Raw genomic sequence first — 27,553 nt, forward strand, 5'->3', positions numbered from 1 at the left:
ACAGACGATCTTGCGGGAAGTTGGACCTCGCCTGATCACTTGCAGAAGTGATTTTGAAATTGCAGAACGGATCTAAAATAAGGTTTGGGATTCCTCACCAAAGTTCTGGCTCTTCGATTCTCAAAAATGGTGGATCTCTAGACGCTGTCAAGGTGCAACGGGGGCTAGAGAGCACTACGCTCTCTTTGTCCACGACTTCTCCAAAGCACCTGAGGCTAAGAGAAGGAACAATGGGTGGAAACTAAGGAAGGAGAGAAGCAACATAGAACTAAGTGAGAACCATGAACCAATGGAAAAACTTCCCTCCAGAAGTTGTGACTTCTCCCAACACCGGACATTTGTAAGAAGAGATTGGACAGCCATTTGTCTGAAGTGGTGTAGGGTTTCCTGCCTTGGCAAGGGGTTGGACTAGAAGACCTCCAAGGTCCCTTCCAACTCTGTTATTCTATTCTATTCTGAAGCAGCAAAATTGTGCATTTCCTTTTTCTGCTTTCTCCCCCCCCCCCCAAATCTCCGGGCATCCTTGACGTTCCCCTCACCCTCTCCAGCAAGGAAAGGCCTTCGCTTCTGCCCTGCCCTCTTCTTGATGGGAAAATGTGTCCATCCCAGGCCAAAAACACGGCAGTCGCTTTCCTTACAAGGAATTTGGCTGGAGCTCAGCTGGCAGACACTGCCAGGGAAGGGACTTCTCCCTTTCTCAGCCTCATTCATTCAAGCCCGATCCAGGCGACCAGCAGCTGTCCAGAGTGAGCGGTTGCCTCTTGGTTGTCAGCCGCAGAGACCTGGCTTCAGGCTTGCTTCTTCCCCTCACGCCGGTCCCCAGAGTTTTAGAGGGAGCTTTTCTGCCAGCTGGACACAGATTTAGCCTGGAGGGATGGATGTCTAACCTGGGCTGAATTTCTCCAGCGTTCTTCGATGGGGCTCCTGTTGTAACCTGAAGGTGAGTGCGTTTGTGGCAGCTAAGGAGGCTCAGGAGGAAATATTTCCCTTTTGAAGGCAGCAATAGGCATGTCTCCTCCGACTTTGAAATGTGGAAAGCCAACCCTGGTTGCTTGGGAGTTCCTTCTGACTCGTTCTGCTCACTGGAGCCATCATGGGCATCAGCTCCAACTTCGTAGCTGCGCAGCATCCCAACCAAAGGAACCAAAAATGGTGGTGGTGGGGATTCTTTTTGGCTGTGTCTTGAGCGATACCCTCCTCCTCCCCCAGGGTTAACTAAGCATTAATATTGCATCCTAGGTTTTCCACAGCGCGCTCAGCTACAAACTAACAATAAACTGGATTCTTCTAACATACAAGGATTCTTCTAATATACAAGGCTAAAAATATAGTCTAGCTGAGAGGTCAGCCCAGAAAATATAGGGGCATATCCTAGTAATCTTTACAGGCTGGGTTTTTGCCCAACAGGCTTGCCCTTGTTTACATTGGCTCAATAAATCCTATTTTCCAGATGTGCATGACATCCCTAAACCATCAACAGACTAAGTTTGCATAAGATGCCAACCTCAATGAGAATGGCTAGTTTGTGGTTCAACATGTTGTGAGAATTCAGCCAATTTTTATTTGATGGGAGGGAATAAGACTCTGCTTTTGACCCAAGAAGCAAAGAAAAATATGTTATAATAAGGTAAAGGTTCCCCTCGCACATAAGTGCTAGTTGTTCCCGACTCTAGGGGGTGGTGCCCATCTCCGTTTCAAAGCTGAAGAGCCAGTGCTGTCTGAAGATGTCTCTGTGGTCATGTGGCCAGCATGACTCAATGCCAAAGGCGCACGGAACGCTGTTCCCTTCCCACCAAAGGTGGTTCTTATTTTTCTACTTGCATTTTTCCGTGCTTTCGAACTGCTAGGTTGGCAGAAGCTGGGACAAGTAATGGGAGCTCACTCTGTTACGCAGCGCTAGGAATTCGAACCACCAAATTGCTGACCTTTCTGATCGACAAGCTCAGCTTCTTAGCCACTGAGCCACCTTGCCCATGTTTACATTGGCTCAATAAATCCTATTTTGCGGAAGTGCATGACATCCCTAAACTATCAACAGATTAAATTTGCACAAGATGCCAGCCTCAATGAGAATGGCTAGTTTGTGGTTCAACATGTTGCAGGAATTCAGCCAATCTTTATTTGATGGGAAGGAATAAGACTCTACTTTGGACCCAAGAAGCAAAGAAAAATATGTTATAATATTGAGATATATTAGAGACACAACTGGCCTTTTGTTTTTTCTGGCCTCTGTGTTATCTCCATTTAATTTCAATGTAGAGGTCTGTGGGGAATCCATGCTGGATTCACACGTTATTCTAAAGTCCTTATCTGACTTTGTGTACTGTGCAAACTCAGCTGTGATGGTTTGTAAATTTGTGTGAGCCTGACCAGTTTTTAAAAAGAGGAAAGGAGCCCATGGCCCTGTCCTGAGACTTGCCGAAGATCTAACTTCAGTGTTTGAGAAGTTCACATGGATCAATTTAATCAAGACAAGAAACAATTCTAGGAATGTTAATCCCAGAGTCACTCTGGATTTTGTCCATCTTCTCTTCATTGGGCCACTGACTGCAGCAGACCCAAAATAGACATCCAACTACATGTTCCTTTTCTGCTTATTTTCATCTAAAAAGAAGCTTTGTTTCAAGTTTTTTTCTGATTGGGAGAATCTGCTCCTAATCTACCTTTGACTTTCTGGGTGTGCTTCTGGCAGGTCTTAAATAAGAGAATGAGACAGAGGTGGTTTAATGGAAAAGATGCTTGACTGGGAGTGGGGAGACACAGATACTAGTCCCTTCTCAATCATGAGTTGACTTTGGGCCAGTCAATCCCAAAGCCTATGCAATCCATTGGAGAAGGTGCTGGTCGAGGAGCAGGGAGATTCAGGTTCTAGATGCTCTTCACCCACAGAAGCTCCTTGGGGGAGATGAAACCAGGTCTTCTTCTAGCTCAACTTCCTTTTAACTCAATTGACTTGGACAGATGTTGTTTGTGGAAAACATGCTCTTTTGTGCTTAGGTCAAAGTACTAAATAAAAATACGAAGCTATGAACTGGATAAATATTTTGTGGCTGTCTTTGCAAAGATCCCCTTAAATCTTGGCTTCCCCAACTACAGTCAAATTAACCCAACTGGTAAGGATAACACAACTCACCAAACTATCAGCCTACTCTGATCTGCCTTATACAAGAAGCCCAAGGTGTCCAACCTTGCCAACTTTAAAATTTGTGGACTTCAAGTCCCAGAAGTTGAAGTCTACAGGTCTTAAAAGCTGCCAAGGTTGGACATCCATGCCCTAAGCCATTGTCACCCGTCAAGATTTTAGACTAGTATGCTGTACAAACTAGCCTTTGTTTAACTCTGCAGGACTTTTACCTTTGATCTTCAGTAGCACATTACTTGAGTTACACAAAGCCCAGCTGTCTCTTGCTACTTGGTGAGACCTTCCCCCTCTTCTCTTCTCTGCTGGCCTATCTTGCTTACAGTTCAAAAGCCCTTCTGACTTTTATCCTGTGAACAAAATTGTGTTTATCCCAACTCAGGGCTCTCTGAATCAAAAGCAGATGTGCTAAAAGCAGGAAAGATGCACATCAATAGCTCAGCTCCAAATAGAGCCAGACCTGGATTAACAAACCCTGGAATGTAAATTTGACCCCAGAGCTCAGCAAGGCATAAAGCTCTATTTTGTTTTGTTTTATTTTAAATATGCCTACACTGTCTTTAAAAGAAGCAGCTCACCCCTTATCCTAGTTGTTTACAGCAATAGCATTCTATACAATCAAACCATAAAATTAGAAAACAGCAAACAAGGTTACAGGTTACAAGTCCTAGCGATTAAAACAAGAAGCCTCAATGTTCTAAAATAAAAAAAAAAGATGGCTGTTGAATTCCAACAAGAGATGATGAAGCAAACCATGTATCTGGGCATGTGCAGAGTTCTGATCACCTTCTACCTGGTGAAAAAGCTCTGATTCACAAGAATGACGGATTCATTCTGTTCTCTTCTGCCCAGAGGCACTCCATCTTTGTCAACCAGCTGGATTTGATTGGGAAAAGCACCATTTGGCAGTTTGGCGGTTCGAAACCCTACTGTCGCGTAACAGAGTGAGCTCCCATTACTTGTCCCAGTTTCTGCCAACCTAGCAGTTCGAAAGCAGGTAAAAATGCAAGTAGAAAAATAGGAACCACTTTTGATGGGAAGGTAACAGTGTTCTGTATGCCTTCGGCATCGAGTTATGCCGGCTACATGATCAGGGAGAGGTCTTCGGACAGCACTGGCTCTTCGGCTTTGAAATGGAGATGAGCACCAGCCCTAGATTCGGGAATGGGTAGCATATATGTGCGAGGGGAACCTTTGCCTTTACCTAGACCAATTAATCAATGGAACAGCTTGCCTTCAGAAGTTGTGAGTTCTCATCACTGCAAATTTTCAAGAAGAGACTGGGCACCCATTTGTACAGTATGGAATAGCGTCTTCTGCTTGAGCTGGAGGTTGGACTAGAAGACCTGCAACATCCCTTCCAACAGTGGTGGGTTCCTACCAGTTCGCACCGGTTCAGCTGAACCATTAGTGGTGTGGTGGCCTGGGTCGCTGTTGGTTCTGTGAGGTCCGCCACACCCCCGAGCCGGTTTCCTGGTCACTGTGGCCATCTTGTTTTTCAGTTCTGCACATGTGCAGGAACAATTTCTATTGAACTGTGCATGGGTGTGTGACACGCATCCAGTGCTCATGCGTGTGCAAAGTGCATGCACAAGTGAACCAGGAGTAGCACCATCTGGAACCCAGCCCTGCTTTCCAACCCTTCCAACCCTCTATATTGTATGTTCCTCCTTTGGGGCAGGGTGAACCACCTCAAGTTACTTTTTTTCAGAAATAGAAAAAAAAGATATGTAAAAGACATTTTTACATACAACTTTTTATAAGGTATGTAAAAGATATGTAAAAAAAAAGACAACAATTGTGATGGTTTGATTGAACTTCTACAATGGACATAAGGTTCAATCATACATTCCTAGCCACCAATCTGAAGGTTTATTTGTACCATTTTTTTTACAGACACTTCTATTTTCACCTTCCCAAGATGGGGAGAAGTTTTACCAAGGCTCCATGAGATTGCCTCATTAGCCTGGTGAGACAACAACAACAGGATTAACAGAGTTGGAAGGGACCTTGGAGGTCTTCTAATCCAATCTACCATTCAAGCAGGAGATGTTATACCATTCTGGACAAATGGCTGCCTAATCTCTTCTTTTTCAGTGCTGTTGTAACCTTGAGTGGTCGTAAAAAAATGATTCTAATCAAGAGTAGTACTTCCATCAGAAGTACCCCATCATCACTGATGTTTCAACAGATTTTGCTTGGTCTACCAGCAATGGGAGAAGACTCTTACTTCTTGGAAGACTAGAATACTACCAAATCATCATTTCCCAACCACAATATTTATTTACTGAGGGGGCAGAAGACTAACTCCTCAGGAATGGGGGGGGGATTATTGAAAAAAACTTACTTGTTGCTCTTTGAGTCCAAGAGTTTTGGTCGCCACAATGTAAAAAAGACATTGAGACTCTAGAAAGAGTGCAGAGAAGAGCAACAAAGATGATTAGGGAACTGGAGGCTAAAACATGTGAAGAACGATTGCAGGAATTGGGTATGTCTACTTTTGATGAAAAGAAGGACTAGGGGAGACATGATAGCAGTGCTCCCATATCTCAGGGGCTGCCACAAAGAAGAGGGAGTCAAGCTATTATCCAAAGCACCTGAAAGCAGGACAAGAAGCAATGGGTGGGAACTAATCAAGAAGAGAAGCAACTTAGAACTAAGGAGAAATTTCCTGACAGTGAGAACAATCAACTTGCCTCCAGAAGTTGTGAATGTTCCAACACCGGAAGTTTTAAAGAAGAGATTGGATAACCATTTGTCTGAAGTGGTATAGGGTTTCCTGCCTAAGCAGGGGGTTGGACTAGAAGACCTTCAAGGTCCCTTCCAACTCCATTATTCTAATTCTAACATATCACTCTTTCTCGGTTTCCACGCAGAGAGCTGTGTCTTCATCTTCGAGGGGGCAAAGTGAAAGTAGCTTGAGAGAGACAGTGTTTCCAAAGCCAGACAACTGCTTCCTTTTCACTGAGCTGGCAGCTTGCCCCGTGTCATCCTGTCATTTGCCGAGTTTGGCTTACTATATTGGGTGGTCTATAAACCAAGATTTATGACTCAGTGCAACTGCTTTATTTAAGGCACAATTAGAGGAATTTTCTTCAGTGTTGTGTGAATACCTTTGTTCTAGGCTCCATTAACAGAAGGATAGGATCAAGATCACGTGAAAGGTTAATATCACTTTATAAGGCCTTGGTAAGGCCACACTTGGGATTCTGCATCCAGTTTTGGTTGCCACGATTTAAAAAAAATGTGGAGACTCTAGAAAGAGTGCAGAGAAGAGCAACAAAGATGATTAGGGGACTGGAGGCTAAAACATATAAAGAACAGATTGGAGATGTCTATTTTAATGAAAAGAAGGACTATGATAGCAGTCTCCAATATCTAAGAGGTTGCCACAAAGAAGAGGGAGTCAAGCTATTCTCCAAAGCACCTGAAAGCAAGACATAGCATAATATTGTGGGATGTTATGAGAAATATATTGGGTGCTTTAGAAGTTATCATGTTATCGGGGTAACACGACAGCAGTGTTCCCATATTTGAGGGGCTGCCAGAAAAAAGAGGAAGTCAACCTATCCTCCAGAGCACCAGAAGGCAAGGCAAGAAACAACGGATGGAAACTTAACGAGGAGAGATCCAACCTAGAACTAAGGAGAAATTTTCTGACAGGGATAACAATTAACCAGTGGAACAGCTTGCCTCCAGAAGTTGTGAATGCTCCAACACTGGAAGTTTTTAAGAAGAGATTAGGCAACCATTTGCCTGAAATGGTAAAAGGTTTCCTACTTGAGCAGAGGGTTGGACTAGAAGTCCTCCAAGGTCCCTTCCTATTCTGTTATTCCATTCTATTCTTATTTATGTTGCTAAGTCTTTTTATTGCTGCATTTAAGCTTTTTTTAAAAAAAAACTTATAATTTTGTCTTAGAGTCATTGGTTATGTTCAGAAATTCTGACTCATTCCTCGCTAGGGAGGGGAAAACTCTAACCCAAATTTCTGAGACGTTAATTAACACTAAATTCCATCAATTATTTACTTAGTGGCTGAATTCCTGCATCATATTAAGCCAATTCTGTTCAACTCTTAAAAGATTTTTTAAATAAGTGAATCCAGGAAGAAGCCCAGATTAGTCACCAGGTCTGTCTGGGGCAGTGCCACTCCGTCCAAAACCAGACCCGGAAGAATTTTTGCCAAAATCAGAAACCTAAATTAGAGAGAAATGACAATGTACCGTTTTAATCTGTGCACTGGAACTGACAACAAAAGAAAAAAATATATCAGAATAACGAAGTTGGAAGGGGCCTTGGAGGTCTTCTAGTCCAACCCTCTGTAAAGCTGGAGGCCCTGTACCAAGTCTAATCTCTTCTTGAAAGCCTCCAGTGATGGGGCACCCACAACTTTTGAAGACAAGTCTTTCCACTGATGAATTATTCTCACTGTCAAGAAATTCCTCATTAGTTCCAGATTGCTTCTCTCCTTGATTAGTTTCCGCCCATGGTTTCTTGTCTTACCTTCTGGTGCTTTGGAGAATAGGTTGACCCATCTTCTCTATGACAGCCTCAGATAGTGGAAGACTGCTATCATGACATCCCTAGTCCTTCTCTTCGTTAAACTAGACATGCTGAGTTCCTGCAACTATATATTTCATCCTCCAGTCCCTAATCAGTTTTGTTGTCCTTCTCTGCACTCTTTCTAGAGTCTCAACCTCATTTGTATCATGGTGACCAAACCTGAACACAATACTCCTAGACCGGTCTTACTAAAGCAATTTAAAGTGGTACTATTGTACCCTGTGACTATCATTAAGTGTTGTACCTTATGATTTGTGACAAATGTATCTTTTCTTTTATGTACACTGAGAGCATATGCACCAAAGACAAATTCCTTGTGTGTCCAATCACACTTGGCCCAAAAGAATTCTACTCTATTCTGTTTCATTCTATTCTATTATTCTATTCTATTATTCTATTCTATTGTTCTATTCTATTATTCTATTTTATTCTTCTATTCTATTCTGTTTTGTTCTGTTCTCTTCTATTCTCTTCTGTTCATTCTATTCTATTCTGTTCTATTCTATTATTCTATTCTGTTCTGTTCTATTCTATTATTCTATTCTGTTCTATTCTGTTCTATTATTCTGTTCTATTCTCTTTTGTTTCATTCTATTCTCTGTTCTATTCTATTATTCTATTGTGTTCTGTTCTATTCTGTTCTATTCTATTATATTCTATTCTGTTCTCTTCTATTATTCTGTTCTGTTCTATATTCTATTCTATTCTATTAACACTTCACATAAACTTGTAACTATTCCCTTCAATGCAGAATTATTCATTGTTAGGTTTTATTCGCAGAGTTGAAAAATGTCTTCCATGTTTGGCAAACCTCGAGCTGTCCCCTGGGCGAACGAACGCCACCTCCCAAACCTTCTGCAGGAGTGCAATGTGGCCATCCTGGGCTGTCAAGGAGCTGGGAAATCAGGTTAGGAGAACAGTCTGTTCCTTCTGGGGCAGCATCTCAGTCCTCCTCACATGCTGTTCTGAAGGTGGTTCTTTGTAGCTTTGACTATCCTTATGCACTATGTTGCACTTTGGACATACGGAAGGAAAGGAAATGCAGCACATCTGAGAAAAGGAGCCGAGGTGGCTCAGTGGTTAAATGCAGCACTGCAGGCTACTTCAGCTGACTGCAGTTCTGCAGTTCGGGTATTCAAATCTCTCCAGCTCAAGGTTGACTCAGCCTTCCATCCTTCCGAGGTGGGTAAAATGAGGACCCGGATTGTTGGGGGCAATATGCTGACTCTGTAAACCGCTTAGAGAGGGCTGAAAGCCCTATGAAGCGGTATATAAGTCTAACTGCTATTGCTATTGCTAAAACCAGATTGAGGAGACCTGGGTGAGTCCAGGAGAAGAGACTGCCTCATCATCTACTCTTAAGTAGACTTTGTATCTGCTTACCAATTATTTACTTAATCGTGGTTTGCTGAATTAATTTGATTGTCTGGGCTGATAAAACATACTGGTTAATGTGTCTTTGGAGACTCTCAGCCATCCAGGTCATAGTTGTCTGTAAGGTGCTTTTTCCAAAAGGCAACAGGAGGAGGAGGGCAGGAGGAGTGGCAGGAGGAGGAAGGGGGAGGAGGAAGAGAAGTGGAGGAGGAGGAGGAGGAGGAGGAGGAGAAGGAGGAGAAGGAGAAGGAGGAGGAGGAGGAGGAGGAGGAGGAGAAGGAGGAGAAGGAGGAGAAGGAGGAGAAGGAGGAGAAGGAGGAGAAGGAGGAGAAGAAAAAGGAGGAGAAGGAGAAGGAGAAGGAGAAGGAGAAGGAGAAGGAGAAGGAGAAGAAGAAGAAGAAGAAGAAGAAGAAGAAGAAGAAGAAGAAGAAGAAGAAGAAGAAGAAGAAGAAGAAGAAGAAGATAGTTTCACTTCTCATCCAAGAAGCTTCATCAGTTGTGGTGGTTGGCGGGGATGGAAGGATAGTTACTCTTTTTCTTCTTCCTCAAGGAAAAACAGCTCAGTTGCTTTTTGAAAAAGCACCTTTGACATTCTGGTTAAGAATCAACATCCTGAATTAAACCCAGAAGGAAACTGGCAACCAGTACAGCTTGCAGAGCAGAGTTTAATGTCTGCAGTTCTAGGAAATAGAGAATGACAGCATTGGAAGGGACCTAAATTGGAGATCTTCTAATGCAATCCCATGATCATAACTGCCCACACAGTCCCATTTTGGCCCCCCACCCCCTGAAGCTTCTGGATATTCTTCAGGGGCTTTTTCAGGAAAGAATCTCAAATTAGTTGAAGGAGAAACAGATTTGGGGCAGAAGAAGTAACCCTCTCTCTTTTCTTGCAGCGCTAACGGTGAAGTTTCTTACCAAGAGGTTTATAAGCGAATACGACCCCAATCTGGGTAAGTCTGAATGTGTCTCCTTCATGCTTCCATGGTGTCCTTTTTGCAATCTAAACTCGGTCAGGATTCCCAGCTTTGGATCAGCTTAGCTTGTGATCCCAGATCAAGTCCACCAGCACCCACCACCTGTTGGGAAACCCACTTTACAATCCAGGTTTAATCCAGATAACACACACTTGAAAGGTTTGTGGATTCCCCATGAACAGAAACTGGAAGTTGGGATAACAAAGAGAGATTTTCAGGTCGATTATCGGTCGGCTAGGACAATCCTGCTTTAGGTTGCAACAAATGGCTCAGATCCACAGAGGCTACCAACAACCACCACCCAACCCAGCAAGTAGAAAAATGGATCCCCTTTTTGGGGTCCCTGGAAAATGTCAGCCCCCTTCAGGAGTTTTCTGTTTTTTCTGAACATGCTGCAGGGTATTTTAAGTTCTTCCAAGTTCTGCTTGCAAATATGCTTCATGGCTGTTTCAAAATAAGCTGCCAAATTTAGAGCACATACCAAGGAAAATAGAGATGGAAAACAATGATTGCTTAGGAGGGCAAGGAGAGGCTTCTGGACTTAAAAAAAAAACTTCCAGAAAGTTAACGAGCTGTGAGACAGATCTCTTGTCAACTTACAAATCCCCCTTGAAATGGCAAGGAGCCAAGACAAAAATGACCTTAAAAGATTTCTTGGCTGTCCTTCTCTGCAGCCTATATTTGGATTTCCTGGATTTCTCAATCAGAATAGAGCTGGAAGGGACCATGGAGGTCTTCTAGTCCAACCCTCTGCTAAAGCAAGGGACCCTATATCATTTTGGATAATGGCTGCCAGTCTCTTCTTAAAAACCTCCAGTGATGGAGCACCCACAACTTCTGGAAGTTGATATCAATCAATCAGAATGGAGCTGGAAGGGACCTTGGAGGTCTTCTAGTCCAGCTCCCTGCTCAAGCAGGAGACTCAATACCATTTCAGATAGATGGCTGTCTAGTCTCTTCTTAAAAGCCTCCAGTGATGGGTTCACCCACAACCTCTGGAGGCAACCCTGCTCCATTGATTAAAAGCATACTTGTGTGAATTTAACCACAGAATAGCAGAGCTGGAAGCAACCTCGGAGGCTTCTAATCCCAGCTCAAGCAGGAGGCCCTATAACATTTTGGACAATGACTGTCTAGTCTCTTCTTTAAAAACTCCAGCGATGGAGCATCTACAACTTTTGGAAGTTGATATCAATCAATCAGAATGGAGCTGGAAGGGACCTTGGAGGTCTTCTAGTCCAGCCCCCTGCTCAAGCAAGAGACCCTATACCATTTTACACAGGTGATTGTCCAGTCTCTTCTTAAAAACCTCCAGTGATGAAATAGCTACACCTTTGGAAGGCAACATCTGTTCCCCTCGTTCATTGTCCTCACTGTTAGGAAGTTTCTCCTTACTTCCAGGTTGCTTCTCTTCCTCATTAGTTTCCATCCATTGTTTCTTGTCTTGCCTTCTGATGCTTTGGAAAATAAATTGACCCCCTCCTCTCTTTTTTGGGTTCCACCACAAATCCGCGAAGCCCTTATCCGCGGAGACATAAGCGCGAAGACTAATTCGCGCCGTTCGAAGCACTAAGGAAAAACGCGACCCTACCGCGATGACATAATCGCGGAGGGCAAATCTGCGCATTCCCAAGCACTCAGTACCCTAAACCTAAACCTAAACCTAAACCTAAACCTAACCCTAAACCTAACCCTAAACCTAACCCTAAACCTAACCCTAAACCTAACCCTAAACCTAACCCTAACCCTAACCCTAACCCTAACGCTAAACCTAACCCTAACCCTAAACCTAACCCTAAACCTAACCCTAAACCTAACCCTAAACCTAACCCTAAACCTAACCCTAAACCTAACCCTAAAACAAACCCTAAAACAAACCCCTAAACCTAATCCTAACTCTTACCTTAATTGAAATCGGCTTTCTGCCGCGGTGCCGTTTTAAAGCGCCCTTCTGTTGCCGCGCTGTTGTTGCGGTGGTGATGATGCACGGTGATGACGTCACAGCTTTAGCGACGCGCTTATGTCTCCGCGGATAAGGGCTTTGCGGTTTTGTGGTGCCATGCTTTTTTGTGGCAGCCCCTCAAATACTGGTATACTACTATCATGACACCTCCAGTCTTTTGTCCAGACTAGCCAAACTCAAACCCTGCAACCATTCTTCGTATGTTTTAGTCTCCAGGCCGTAGTTGCTCTTCTCTCCACATTTTCCAAAGTCTCAACATCTTTGTTGTAATGTGGTGATCAAAGCTGGACGCAATCTTCCAGCTGTGGTTTTACTAAGGGTTTTTAATGGATGGAAAACCAGAGTATTCCAGCGGTGGCATTTTTATTCTCTGCTTAAACCAGCCCTTGGAACCACAACGCTGTGCCTGGAATTCTAAAACTCTGGAAAAAAATGCCTGCATTAGGTTATACTTCCATGTGTTTTATCACTTCCATCTCTCTCTGCTAAACATTCTGAAACTGAAGGCTTAATTTAAAGGAGACACTAAGGGCGAGATGCCCGAGTTTGCTTTTGGGAGGAAGACTGGGTGTGAACTCAGCCTAAGTGTTGTTTTAAAATCCAGTCCTGCTTAATGGGATCTCAAATTTATGGTCAAATTTTATTGGAATGTTGTGAAATAAGGGACTGGTGGGCTGAGTCCCTCGGAAAGTCATGTTTAGGTTTAAGAAAAGAAATTAGTAGCTGAGTTCATACATCTTGCACTAAGTTATCGTATGATTTCTTTGCTCCGATTTCAGCACATTGGACAAACTGAATCAATGGCGGTTTATGCAGTTATTATTTTTTGTTTTCTGTAGGTTATACATTTAGCCCCTGGCCTCTCAAAAGAGGCTTTAAAAGACCCTGAAATCTTGAGAACCTTCTGCTATTTGGGTGAACAACACTGAGTCAGATGGCCTGATATTCAGATGGACCATTTTCTCGGTCCCCAAAGAGATTCTAGAACAGTGTTTCTCAACCTTGACAACTTTAAGTCCTGTGGACTTCAACTTCCCCAGCTGGCTGGGGAATTCTGGGAGTTGAAGTCCACAGGACTTAAAGTTGTCAAGGTTGAGAAACACTGTTCTAGAACAATACCAACCATCATCCCACCCTGCGGTCTTTCCATCCCCAGACAAACCACAATTTGAAATCCGGGAGGGCTCTGCCAGTGAGTTAGACCAAGGTTATGTCTTGATCTATGGCATCTATTTCCGTTTGTTTTCTGTTTATCGGTGCATCCACGGAGAGCTATTGAGCAAGGAGTCAGACCGAAGCTAGGAACTTCATCAATCAGCGACAAAAAAGCTGGCGTATAATTGTATTGGGAATTCTTGGCAGGTAGCTGTGTTGAGTCATATCCAGAAGTTTGAAAAACGACAGAGGAGGCTTTCAGGGAAGGCACAGAAGAATAAATTCTGGATCCTTTTTTTTTTTTTTTTTGCAAGGACGTTTTCCATTCATTTTGCATACCGAGATTTCTTTTCAAAAGCGGTGGCTTTCATTGAAAAGGCCCCAGTGATCCAAATAATTACTGCATACAAAATAAAGTAGGCAGGCAATATTTAAGCAGGCGATATTCAGTGAGAAGTAGCCATCTAATTCCTCCCCCCCCCCCTTGAACAATCAGAGCAAAAGTGACCGGATGACGGACAAGCATGTGACAGTCAGTTTAGCATTGCCTTTTTATTATTTTAATGTTTAAAAATAGGTTGCAGGATTATGTCTGTTGCTGTCTGCCTTCTTTGCGCAGACATGAGCCGAGAAAAATTCCCAAGGAATTTGCTTGGGTAGTTGGAGAGATATCTCGACGGCTTCTTCAGAATTGTTGAATCTGTATGAATTTTGTTCATTTCAATCCAGTGCCAATCTAGCAGAGTGGAGCGGTGGCCTAGAGGTGGAGCTCTTGCCTTACAAACAGGAGGCTGGGCACAATGAGAATACATCTGCTAAACAAAGCTCTGTATTGGGAACAGGAAGGGCATCCGGCCATTCAAACACTCTGCTAGCTCTATTCAGTTGCCCAGACTCCACCCTGCAAAGGATAAGGGATCGTTAAAAGAAGATTATGATTGTGTACATAATATTATGTATATATGTACTGTATATATGTGTATATATGTACTGTATATATGTGTGTGTGTGTGTGTGTGTGTGTGTGTGGTGTGTGTGTGTATTCGTATTCATATTATTTATATTTATATTTATATTTATATTTATATTTATATTTATATTTATATTTATATTATTTATATTTATATTTATATTTATATTTATATTTATATTTATATTTATATTTATATTTATATTTATATTTATATTTATATTTATATTTATATTTATATTTATATTATTTATATTTATATTTATATTATTTATATTTATATTATTTATATTTATATTTATATTATTTATATTTATATTATTTATATTTATATTATTTATATTTATATTATTTATTTATTATTATGGAGTGGTGTGATGGCCTAGAGGTGGAATTCTCACCTCACAATCAGGAGGCTGTGAGTTCGATCCTAGGTAGGGGCAGATATTTCTCTCTCTGGGCACACTGAGAATATATCTGCTGAACAAAACTCTACCCTGGTGACAGGAAAGGCATCTGGCCATTCAAACGATCTGCTAGCTCCATTCAGTTGCCCAGACTCTGGCCCGCAAGTGGTTATGGGGTCGTTACATGATGATGATGAGTCCAGTGGCAATCTCAATGCTCTACATGAGGAAGATGAGACACAAGCAGCACCTCCTCTAAAGGTCCCAGCTTAGTTTAGGAGTACACAAATACTGGCTTCTCCCAAAACGATCTACCAATGTTCAAAACCTTTGCTTTTCAGAAGACACTTACGCTTCGGAAGAGATCATAGACCAACAGCCCATCTTGCTCAAAGTGATGGATACAGCCGATCAGGTATGTCAATGAATGCTCAACCATCCAGGCCCAAAGCATCTTTTAAAGGGTTAAGAGCAGGGCAAGCGAACCAACATTTGTTAATCGGAGATGTTTTATTACTCATCCAAGGAACTTCATCATTCAAGCAATTTTTTTTTTAAAAAAAGTTACTTGAATGAGTAACGAAACATCTCAGATTCACAAACTTTGGTACCCCTTGCCATGATTTTAACTTTTTAAGAAGCTGATCAGACAATAGCAGTAGAACAAAATACTGTTGAACAACTTGCAATGAAATCTCGGTGTTTCCAAATACTGTCTTACCACAAATGGAAGGAGTAGGTAACATTTACCAGCTATAAATGAGAAGAAACTCATTATCAAGAGCCCCTCCTATCAGTAGGGCATAGTTTCTAGGCAAATCTAATCAATTCTCCTGGTGTTTCATTTTGGTTAGATCCTTACTGCTTTGGGAAAATAAAATGTAAGAGCAAGAGCACTTATATACCACTTCACAATGCTTTACAGCCCTCTCTAAGCAGTTTACAGAGTCAGCCTATTGGCCCCAACAATCTGGGTCCTCATTTTACTCACCTCAGGAGGATGGAAGGCTGAGTCAACCTTGAGCTGGTCAGGATCAAACTGCTGGCAGTTGGCAGAGTTAGCCTGCAATACTGCATTCTAACCACTGTGCCACTACAGTCCATCCTTCCTTCTTCCTTCCTTCCTTCCTTCCTTCCTTCCTTCCTTCCTTCCTTCCCTCCCTCCCTCCCTCCCTCCCTCTTTCTCACTTCCTTCTTTAGCACTTAGCAATAGTACTTAGACTTATATACCACTTCATAGTGCTTTTGCAGTCCTCTCTAAGCGGTTTAAAGAGTCAGCCTCTTGCCCCCAACAATTTGGGTCCTCATTTTACCCACCTCGGAAGGATGGATGGTTGGTCAGGATCGAACCCCTGGCAGTTGGCAGAGTTAGCTTTAAATACTGCCTTCTAACCACTGGAAAGGAGGTAAGGAAGGAAAGAAGGAAAGAAGGAGAAGAGAGGGAAGGAAGGAAAGAAGGGAGGAAGGAAGGAAGGAGGGAGGAAGGGGAGGGTATGGGAGGGAGGGAGGAAGATAGCAATAGCACTTAGACTTATATACCACTTCACAGTGCTTTACAGCCCTCTCGAAGCAGTTTACAGAGTCAGCCTCTTGCCCCCAACAATCTGGGTCCTCATTTTACCCACCTCGGAAGGATGGAAGGCTGAGTCAACTTTGAGCCTGGTGAGATTTGAACTGCTAAATTGCAGGCAGCCAGCAGTCAGCAGAAGTAGCCTGCAGTACTGCACTCTAACCACTCGGCTCATAAGGTGGTCTTGTTCACCTCATTTAAGGTGGTCTTGTTCACCCTCTTGTCTCCAGAGATTTTGGGCTACAGTCCCACCCACTTTAGTGATTTTATGCACATTTGGAAGACACCAGATTGAGACTCATTAAAATTAACCAGGAAGCTCATGAATAATAAGTCTACATCATCAAAATAAAAGATGATTTACAGTCCCCGTCCCCCCATGTCATAGAGGTCTTGCTGAAATACAAACACTTCAAACAAACATGAAGTCCCAGGTGTCGGAATATATTGGATCGATATTACAGGGACGACTTACAACAGTTCACTTTAGTGACCATTCGAAGTGACAACAGCACTGAAAATATGTGACTTATGGTGACTTTTCACAGTTAGGACCATTAAAGCATCCCCATGGTCACATGGCTTATATTCGGATGCTTGGCAACGGACCCAAATTTACGACGGTTGCAATGTCCCAGGGTCAAGTGATCCCCTTTGCCAAGTCAAGGGGGAAGCTAGTAACAACCATGTTACTAATTGAACAACTGCAGGGATTCCATTAACAAACGTGGCAGGAAAAGTCGTAAAAGGGGCCAAAATGAATTACAATCTCATTCAGTTGTGGTCGTAGATTGAGACCTACCTGCAATGCCTTTTTCCTTCGTGTGGCCTGCCCTTCTCCCAAAATTTGAATTTGGAGTCATCATAAATGTCAACAGGAATAGCCTGGCTCATACATGTGCTAAGCCATGGGTGATGGCCTAAACCACAATGGCTGAGCTCATGCCACAGGCTAAGCCAAAATCAGTTAAACCCTTTGCAACTTAGCAGCACAATATGGGAACTGTTCAGTGGTGGGTTGGTAACCATTTTGCTACTGGTTCGCTCGTGCACGCACCCACCCTCGCATGCGCAATGCTTCTGCACATGCGCAGAAGTGTCCAGGTGGATGCGCAGAGCCTCCCTCTGCCACAACTACCAGTTCAGCCAAACCAGCAGCAATCCACCTCTGGAACTGTTCCCCTTGAGTTTCTTGGTTATGAGCAACTTTAAGTCCTCAAAATTTCATGGAGCACAACACTTATTTATTTATTTATTTAGCATCCGGCAGCACAAAACGTACAAGTAGTTGTGATTCAGTGATCTGTATCTACCTCACCTTCTTTGCAAATTGCCTGAGAGTTTTGCAAACTTGATGTATATAAGGTCAAATATATGCAGTTTTGTAGAAAGGGGCCAGATTTCATGAGGTTTTGTCCCAAAGGCACCAAGTGCCAAAAGCTGCAAGTAGTGATGGGATCCAAAAGTCCATCTCTGAATGGTGTCTTCTTTCTCATGTGACTTTGGCAATGCAAGGAACAAGACTTAATTGTCTTATTTTTATATTATTTGCTTCCCCCCCCCCCACCTCTCCAGATCAGCTTACCTAAAATAAGCCCTGCATTCTTCTTTGGAGTTTGTTAGTTTCATGTTTCTTCTGCTATGTTCTAGAATATTTCTCAGGATAGTTTTAAAAGGACAGAGTCAAATCAACGGAATAGTGTTTCGTTTGAAATTGAAAAGAAAGCTTCTTTCATTGAAAATTAAAGCAGGATTGCAGCTTAAAAGGTTAAAAGCCAGAGAGAAGACATGAGATTCTCCCCTCTTATTGGAAGATCAAAATGCACTGATTTGAGATAAGTTGGAAAGTTATGTGTGACCTGAGGCAACCGTCTTCTCTCCTTTCATCAAAACTCACAATGGCTTCTTAATGTAGTTCCAAGAGCTGCGTCCAACTGCTTTGGATCCAAAGGGGCTTTGGAACAAAAGATGCCTGGAGATAGGGCCTTCTTCAGCCTTGCTACATTTCTCCCCTGGTTTCATTTTACCTTCATTCCTGCCAAGATGGATATGTTTGTTTGCTGCCTAGATGATGTTGTGGCCCATCAGCGGAACTGGCAGCAGATTCAGACAGTGAGGAGGTTGGGGAGGAACATGGGCCAGTCCTGGAGTCTGGGGAAGGCTTTGATGAGGGCTCTGTGTCGGAGGCAGAGAGGGGGACAGGGCCATCTGACAGTTATTAGCTGCCTTCAGAGTCAGGCATCAGTGAGGCAGACAAACAGCTGGAGCCTGTTCCCAGTGTATGCATGTGCAGAGTTGCCAGGCGAAGGGAACAGCTAAAGAACAGGGGTCGACTTGGGAGTAAGGCCACAGGTGGACGATGAATGGCCCCTCCCAGAGGAAATAAAAGAGGAGCAAAAGAGGAGTGGAGTTTGCAGGAGACAATTAGTTTGCTTCATTGGTTCGTGACTCCCCGAGATTCCTTGCCACGTTTTGCAGATATCGGCCTGGCAGCTCTCCAAGCCAGATAAGGTCTGTGACTATAAATCCTCTCTTGAAAGATTTTGCCAGATGTGAATGAGCAGAATTCACAGTCAATTAATAAAAGGAGTTTTTGTCGGGACAAGGAGTTTGCTTCAGGCTCTTGGGAAGCCTCGGTCAGAACAGATGAATGTGTAGTTTGCTGTTAGATGAGAGAGATGTTGGGCCTTCTAACCAATTCCCACATGCTTCTCTGTCAGGACATACCAGTGGGCTGTGAGAGGTATCTGAACTGGGCCAATGCCTTTCTAGTAGTCTACAGCATTGACAACCGGAAGAGCTTTGAAGGATGTCAGCGGTACCTGGATCTCATTGCTCTCCACTTGAAGAACACGTTCCATGAATCTCCAGTTCTCCTGATAGGGAACAAGCTGGATATGGAACAGTACAGGTAAGAAGATTAAGAGCTCGGCCCAAGGAGGGGATGAATGGATTCCTATCATTGGGGAAAGGGAGCATCCTGTAGGAGAAGAGGAGGCAGAGCTGCAGAGGGATGGAGTTAAGCATCTCATCAGCTTTGAATCATTACATCGCCACAAACAGTCCAATTCCAATCCCTCTTGAATTCCTTTGACCCTTATCTGGCGGCAATTTAGTACCGAACTTGAGTTCATTAGAACAAGGTTAGGTGCAAATGATCGGGACCATATTGTGCTTGTTAGTTGCGAAGTGATGTCCGACCCATCACGACCCCATGGACAACATTCTTCCAGGCCTTCCTGTCCTCTACCATCCTCTGGAGTCCATTTAAGCTCACACCGATTGCTTCAGTGACTTCATCCAGATACTTCATTCTCTGTCGTCCCTTTCTTCTTTTGCTCCCCAATCATTCCCAGTATTAGGCTCTTCTCCAGGGAGTCCTTCCTTCCTAATGAGAAGGAAGGACTCGAGATCATATGTTAAGTTGCAATTCAGACATTTAATCGCTCAAGCCTGAATACAAGAATCTAGCCAACTAAAGTCCTGTATTAAATTGGCACCCGATAATGGTCAACAGAATTCAAGAGGAGTTGGAATTAAACCATTTATGGGAATGTAACAACTCTAAGCCTATAACATGCTTAACCCCACCTCCCCAACTCTGTCTGCCCTTTTCCTACACATCCCTTGCCTTCCTAGCTTTGTCTGATCACCCAGAAGCATCAAGAGGGGACAATTTATCGCTGGTCACCCTTTCCTGTCTCTAGGTTTCTTCTCAGCACAAGAATCCAAGTTGACATGCATTGCTGGATTCTAAAACTATTTCCCAAATGGGTACGGGGGTTGTGTCAGAGAGGGATAGAAGACAGATTTCAAGGGGAGAGGAGAAGGAGGAGTAAACAAACAAGGGAGGAAAGGAAGCAAAGCTGTCCGTTCCAGTTTTGAGTTCTCCTCCTGGATTGCTCTTCAACCTCTTGGTAAGAAACAATTTTGTTTTGGCCACTTCAATCCCTTTCTCAGCTCACATGGCGTTGTTGACTGAGCAAGTAGCTGTGATCAGAGGTGTACCCACAGGGTCAATAAAGTCCATATTCTGGCTGCAACTAACCTATAAAAGCCCTGATGCTTTTTACATATGTTGTAAAATAATGTCGATGCTGTGGGCAGTTGCAGGCTGCCATTTTAACCTTCCTTGATCGCGCACCTTACACAGTAAAACCTGGTTGGGGTCCTGCATCGTACTGAGCTACAAAACCAAATCAAAACAATACCAGTTGTATTCCTAAGTGTCAGAGCAATGTGACCTGCTCAAACTCGTTGTTGTGGCCTGGTGGTTGCCTGCCCCTCCAGCAGCCAAATCAGATGAGGAGGAGAGTGGAGGTCAGTATCAGTATCAAGCAGGGGTGGGTTTCTCACCCCGTTCCAACTGGTTTGGTTGGAACAGGGCCAGTGGCATCCTCCAGCTGCTCCTGGAGGATTGCGCAGGCGCTGTATGCGTCCTGCGCATGCGTAGAAGCGCAGAACCCGTCAAAACCGGGTAAGGACCGCGGGTGGGCGGGCGCACCCTTTGCCGTTCCCGGAAGTTACTTACTTCCGGGTTCGCCGACCAACCGGTTCGCAGGGACCGCCGCGAACCGGTTGAAACCCACCCCTGTTATCAAGGCAACCTGAGAGCTTTGAGGAGGGAGAGGGAATGGAGGTCTCAGAGAGAGAGACAGACAGATAGACAGAGAGACAGAGAGAGACAGAGGCAGAGCCTGGGCTGGCCATCAGCCCTCAGACGGAGAGTCAACAGCCCCCAGGTCTGGAGGTGGCTGATGAGAAACAGCTTACTTCAGTGCCTGACACACTGATGTGCAGAAGGCAGAGGAGAGGAGAGTAATGGAAATCTATGGGCTGATCCTTGGGACGGAAGAGCCACCACTGCTAGCGAAGCCCCACCCTAGCTCTGGGGATAAAAGGCAGGGGGCAGAGATGAATAGATGTGGCAGACAACTATTCATCTCCTGGATGGACGGACTTGTTAGCTTGCTGTGAGGGGGCTGCTGGCGCTCCTAATAAAGGAATAAATTGATTGAATTCAGAGGTTTTGTCATGTTTAGGTAGCTTCCATAGCCATTGATACACCCCTTCTCCTCTCTTGGAAGCTCTCCCACTCCTAATCTCTTAAGAGTAATTTCTGCCCCTAGGAACTGTCTTTGACCACAGATGTCCCCAATCTGGCTCCTTCCAGACTCTATGGGGGACTTCAATTCCCATAATTCTCAGCCAGCATGGGGAAAAAAAGAGATAGAGAGGTGGCTGTAATAAATACAACAACTCTACTTCATTGGACTAAGTTATTTCTTGACACCGGACTATTACTTCGGTGTGTCAGATGAACTAAAAATAAATAAATAGGTAGAAATAGGGAATTCAAGCCAGGATCTTGCTACCCTTGTAAATCTAATCTCTTTTGGAATCTTCTGTGATGGTTCGTGCTTATAGCAGCTCTCTTTATTTTCGTATTCTGTTTCATTGCTTTAATCTTCTTACCGCTCGATTGGAACGTAAGCCTCTCAAAGTCGTGCCGGATTGGAGTGTCCTCTAAACCCCAGTAACTACACACGCACAGGCTGCTATAAGGCGATCCCGGTGTGCCTTGGGCTCACCAGACCCAAATTGGCTGACCAATGCATGGCTCAGAGCTGTAGAGCAGTGTTTTTCAACCTTGGCAACTTGAAGATGTCCGGACTTCAACTCCCAGAATTCCCCAGCCAGCGAATGCTGGCTGGGGAATTCTGGGAGTTGAAGTCCGGACATCTTCTAGTTGCCAAGGTTGAAAAACACTGCTGTAGAGGAATGTATTCCTTTAAAAGTCCTGTATTGGCTTGCTTGCTTGGGAAGAGCAAATGTCAGCAATAGCAAAGCCTGTAGAGATTCTCAGCCATCCAGGTCAAGGTTGCCCCAAAGTTGCTTTTACTGGATGCAACTGGATTTTCTTGGTTTTTTTTTTCTTTCGAAGACATTTCTCCTCTCATCCAAGAAGCTTCTTCAGCTCTGACTGGAGGGTGGGGAAATGGAAGGATTGATATTCCTTGCAGACAGCTGGTCATTTGCATCCTTTTAGAGAGTCCTTGAGGCCACTTGGAGGTTTATCTGTGTCCTCAGGGTCACCTGAGTGGTGCTCCTGGTTCCTGTAGTATGCAATTCTCGCCCCCCCCCCCCACACCATTCCTACTCCCACACCATTCCAAGGATCTTCATCCCAAACTGTATAGCTAAAGGTCTGTAGAGATTCCCAGTCATTCAGGTCAGGGGGGTCCCAAAGGTGCTTTTTCAAGAGGCCACTGGACTTCCTTGTTTTTTTTCTTTCGAAGACGTTTCTCTTCTCATCCAAGAAGCTTCTTCAGCTCTGACAGGATAGTGGGGAAATGGAAGGATTGATATTCCTTGCAGACAGCTGGTCATTTGCATCCTTTTAGAGAGTCATTGAGGCCACTTGGGTTTTTTTCTTTGTTTGTTTGTTTGTTTGTTTGTTTGTTTATTATATTTATATGCCGCCCTTTCCCCCCGAAGGGGACTCAGGGCGGCTCACAACTCAAATCAGGGAAGGGGGATACAGACAAAAAATTAAAAAAACAAAACATAACAATGCATAATTTAAAACACACAACAGTCATACCATTCGAGACAGGGGCAACAGCTCTTTAGCCCCAGGCCTGTCGGAACAGCCAGGTTTTAAGGGCTTTGCGGAAGGCCTGGAGGGTGGTGAGGGTTCGAATCTCCACAGGGAGTTCGTTCCAGAGGGTCGGAGCAGCCACAGAGAAGGCTCTCCTCCGGGTAGTCGCCAGTCGACACTGGCCGGCGGATGGAATTCGGAGGAAGCCTAATCTGTGGGATCTAATCGGTCTAGTGGAGGTGATTGGCAGCAGGTGGTCTCTCTTGTCCTGAGGGTCACCTGAGGGGTGCTCCTGGTTTCTGTAGTCTGCATTTTTCTCTCTGGAAATCCATTCCTCCTCCCACACCATTCGAAGAGTCTTCATCCCAAATTGTATAGCTAAAAGTCTGTAGAGATTCTCAGCCCTCCAGGTCATGGTTGTCCCAAAAGTGCTTTTTTTTCCAGGAGGCAACTGCACTTTCTTGCTTTTTTTCTTTTGAAGACATTTTGCTTCCCATTCAAGAAGCTTCTTCGGGAATATAAACCTCGCAAGGAATACACAGTAAATCCTTCTGTTCCCCACCATCCAGTCAGAGCTGAAGAAGCTTCTTGGATGGGAAGCAAAACGTCTTTGAAAGAAAAAAAAAAACAAGCAAGTCCAGTTGCCTCCTAAAAACAAGCACCTTTGGGTTAGCAACAGCACTTAAACTTATACGAACAGTCCTTGACTTACAACAGTTCATTTAGTGCTGTTCAGACTTACAAGGGCACTGGAAAAAAAGGGAGTTGTGTCCATTTTTCAAACTTACGACAGTTGCAGCCTCCTTTTGGTGACGTGATTCACATTTGGATGCTTGACGACTGGTTCATATTTGTGACGGTTGCAGTGTCCTGTGTCACTTGATCCTGTTTTTATGACCTTCTGACCAGCAAAGTTCACGGAGAAGCCCAATTCACTTAACAACTGTGCTACTAAGATAACATTCTGAAGTGGGATCGTGCCGTTTCATTTCATGCCAGCCACAGAAGCACAGGCTCAAGGATTATGCATGGGAAGGCAACCCCCCAAATCCAGGCTTCCTATCGACCAAAGAATAAGCTGGGCATTGCTTAAACCAGGGATGGCGAACCTTTTTATAAAGGCGTGCCAAAATTGTGTGTGTGTGTGCTATCTGGGGCCATAGGAGGCCGTTTTCACCCTCCAAAGGCTTCAGGAAAACCTCCGGAGCTTGGGGAGGGCGAAAAACGGGCCCAACAAGCCAACCGGAATTTTGTTTCTGAACTTCCATTTGGCCCGTTGGCCTGTTTTTTGCCCTACCCAGGCTCCAAAGGCTTTCTTGAAGCCTGGAGAGGGCGAAAACAGCCTCCCCTGGCCCTCCCGAAGGCCGAAAATCAGCTGGCTGGCACACAGATGACAGCTTGCATGCCAGCAAATATGGCTCCATGTGTCACCTGTGGCACAGGTGCCATAGGTTTGCCATCACGGGCTTAAACTATAACTTAATTTTCTAGTGTTTTGCATCTGAAAGAAAGAGTGACTTGTGGCCATTTTTCAATGGTGGTGAAAAATGGCTGACGACTTCCAAGCAGTGGATGAATGAGCTGGAAGGAACCTTGGAGGTCTTCTAGCCCAGTCCCCTGCTCAAGCAGAACCTATACCATTTCACATAAGTGACTGTCTAGACTAGTGATGGTTAACCCTTTTGGCACCGAGTGCTGAAACTGGAGCGTGTGCCAGAAGCCGAAAGAGAGCAGCTGGCCAATGCCCATGTGTGGGCTGGAAACCGGAAGGGCAGCTGGAAGTGGCGTGCATGCCCAGAGAGGCTTCTGCATGCCACCTCTGGCACGTGTGCCATAGGTTCCCCATCACAGATCTGGACTCTTCTTAAAAACATCCAGTGATGGAGTTCCCACAATGTCAGGAGGCAATGGCTCTCTTTATGGAGCACTCACATCTGGCAACTAATGGACATGGGCCAGTTCTTGTGTTGTCTCTTTTCTTTTAAAATTTTCTTCTTCTTAACATACAGTACATATAATCCAAAGTATACCATTACATCTTAACAAACATTTTTTCTTTAAATATTCAATATTATATCAGTTCCTCTTACCATCAAGCCACAACAACTATCACTTGCTCTTCTGCTTTCCATACACCATATCATAGTCTATTTCATCTTCGACCTATCTCCTCTCCCTCTCTCCTCCTCCCTACCTCTTTTCTTCTCTCTGCCATCTCTCTCCTCTACTTTCCCTTGCTCTCTCCCTCTCCTGTCCCCTCTTTCCACTCCTTCCTTCTCTCCTACTCTTTTCCTCCCTTCTACTACTCTCTCTCCTCTCTCCCTCTTTCTCTCTCTTTTTCTCCCTTCCACTCTCTAATTTGCCTGGTCAGCATCTGAGCAAGCTCCATTTAATATTGGTAGTATTCATAATTGTACTCCAGAAAAGATTTTTCATATTGCTAATTTTGCATACCTTCTCCTTTTAAAACTAAACCTATATACAAGTTTCATTTGTGAGTTGGATTCAGGTTTCCAGCTATGCTCATAATACTATTACATAGTATCACACGCCCATACTTTTTAAGTGTCTTGTTATAATTGTAATTATATTGTCAGGTTTCTTAAAAATGCCCTAATGGATTCATGAGTATCGAGCCAAGTTTCGATACAAAACTAGACATTTATTAGGAGCACCATTAGGCAAGGCCTTTTCACAGTCAGATCTAAGCTTCGTTTGAGTTGTAGCTGAACTTTACCCCTGTTCCTTCCCTCCCCTCAGTCTGTATCATAAATCACATTGCCCAATGAGGTGCACCCCTCCCAAGCCTACTGCAGTAATCTGAAATCCAACTTTAGCCAAAAGTATGTGTGGAATGCGCTCCCCCCCCTTCTCTCACTATGGCAACTTTAGGAGTTGACATATATACTGTTAGGCATATTTCCATGTTCCTCCTCCATTTTCTTCCCCCTTAGTATCTTTTCCAATTCATACTTTTCTTATTTGTAACCCAATAGAGTATTGTATCTTTTCATGTGGGATGTTCTCTCCTGGTTTCTTCTCCCAGACAGGTCACCAAAGCCGAAGGGATGTCTCTTGCCACCAAGTATGGCTCCTCCTTCCATGAAGTCTCGGCGTGCCTGGATTTTGAGTCCGTGCAGCGCATTTTCCACGAGGCGGTACGGGAAGTGAGGCGAGAGATGGACAGACCCCTGGCAGTCCGGCCCTTGTTCATCATCGAGGAGAAGCCCTCGGCCCACCTGGTCCCAACTGCCACCATCGCCTCCACCTTCAACTCCCTCTCCACTGTCAACTACAAAGAGGTCCCTTCAGTTGCCCGGGCCAAGCTGGTCACGGTCAAATCCTCAAGAGCTCAAAGCAAGAGGAAGGCCCCAGCGTTGACGTTGCTGAAGGGCTTTAAGATATTCTAAGCAGGGATGCCGCAGGGTAGACTCCAAAGTAGAACACAGCTGTTGGAGGGTTGGGTTGAATCCCCAAGCAAGGATTGAGTCATTTCGCATATCCGTCTCTTGGCCTTTCCTGCAGTCCAAGCGTCCGTCTAAGAATGCAAAGGAGCATTTTGGGGAAAGGCCATGAACTGACAGTGTGGACAAACTATGGGTGAAGCCACCAGGTGGGGAAGGTGGTTATAACCCTTTTTCTTGGTCATAAACACGTGGAGGACTCTACCATGGGCTGCTTGAGCAATCGATGGAGGAATCCCACGGAAAGAGTTTGCTCTTAGGACTGAATAGAGATTTGGGAAGCCAGAGAGGCTTCGACCAGCCAAAGAAATGACTCTACAAGGAGAAGACATACAGAACATAGACTAACAGAATTGGGAGGGTCTTAGTCCAACCCCCTGCTCAAGCAGGAGAACCTATACCATTCCAGACAAATGGCTGTCCAGTCTCTTCTTCAAAGCCTCCAGTAATGGAGCACCTACAACTTCTGGAGGCAAGCCGTTCCACTGGTTAATTGTTCTCACTGTCAGGAAATTTCTCCTTAGTTCTAGGTTTCTTCTCTCCTTGATTAGTTTCCATCCATTGCTTCTTGTCCTGCCTTGTTTTGGAATTCTGGACATTTGAAAATTTGGACATTCATACCCACCCCATGTTTTCCATGTCCCTTAGTGGTTAAGAAAAACCACACTCCACGTCACGATTTCATCAACATTCCTTTCTGAACGCCTAAGTTCTCTTCCCTCAATAAGAGAAAGATGGTTGGAAAAACAAAAACCACAGAACTGTTCAGCCAGTGGAAGAAATAATAACATGCGGCCCTTCTATTTCCCCCCTGTGTTTGGAGGAACAGTTTGTAAAAAATAAAACAAAGGCAGGACAGAGGCAGAAAAGCACAAAATGGACAAATGGACCCACAAGCCTAAGCAAAGCGCATTGATGTGCCAGGGAATATATGACTGTGAGAACCAATCATGGGTTTTATGATGATCCCTTTTGCACTGACAAAATGCAGATTGTACAAATACACAGCACCCTCTAGCGTTGCTGGGCAGACAATGAAACGTGTTCAGTCCTTTGTCCTTCGTGCTAATTTCTCCTCATCAACTCAAATTAGATAATCAGATTAACAGAGTTGGAAGGGACCTTGTAGGCCATCCAGTCCAAACCCCACCCCCACCCCACCTACCCAAGCAGGAGACTCTACACCATTTCTGACAAATGGCAATCTAATCTCTAATCACTGTGATGAAGCTCCCACAACTTCTGAAGGCAACTTCTGTTCCGTGGGTTGATTGTTCTCACTGTCAGAAAATGTCTCCCTATTTCTAGGTTGAATCTCCCCTTGTTTGATTTCAATCCATTATTCCTTGTCTGGCTTTCGGGTGCTTTGG

General features: G+C 44.2%; 1 protein-coding gene across 1 annotated transcript; it reads left to right on the forward strand.

Moving 5' to 3' along the window:
- The first annotated feature begins 719 nt into the window (after nt 1–719).
- Nucleotides 720–26,636, forward strand: RASL12 (RAS like family 12). The gene is made up of 6 exons (XM_032232418.1): nt 720–940; nt 8,483–8,609; nt 9,973–10,029; nt 14,890–14,963; nt 18,839–19,029; nt 25,766–26,636. Exons 2-6 carry the CDS (start codon nt 8,492–8,494, stop codon nt 26,127–26,129), a joined length of 804 nt encoding a protein of 267 aa, XP_032088309.1. The 5' UTR covers nt 720–940; nt 8,483–8,491; the 3' UTR covers nt 26,130–26,636.
- Nucleotides 26,637–27,553: the final 917 nt, after the last annotated feature.

This window comes from Thamnophis elegans, chromosome 16, assembly GCF_009769535.1.
Source record: "Thamnophis elegans isolate rThaEle1 chromosome 16, rThaEle1.pri, whole genome shotgun sequence".
NCBI classification, from domain to species: domain Eukaryota; kingdom Metazoa; phylum Chordata; class Lepidosauria; order Squamata; family Colubridae; genus Thamnophis; species Thamnophis elegans.

Coding starts and splice junctions, on each gene's coding strand:
- RASL12 (XM_032232418.1), top strand. CDS start 8,492: ATGTCTTCCATGTTTGGCAAACCTCGAGCTGTCCCCTGGGCGAACGAA. Junction 10,030..14,889: donor CGAATACGACCCCAATCTGG/GTAAGTCTGAAT, acceptor TTTGCTTTTCAG/AAGACACTTACGCTTCGGAA. Junction 14,964..18,838: donor TGATGGATACAGCCGATCAG/GTATGTCAATGA, acceptor CTTCTCTGTCAG/GACATACCAGTGGGCTGTGA.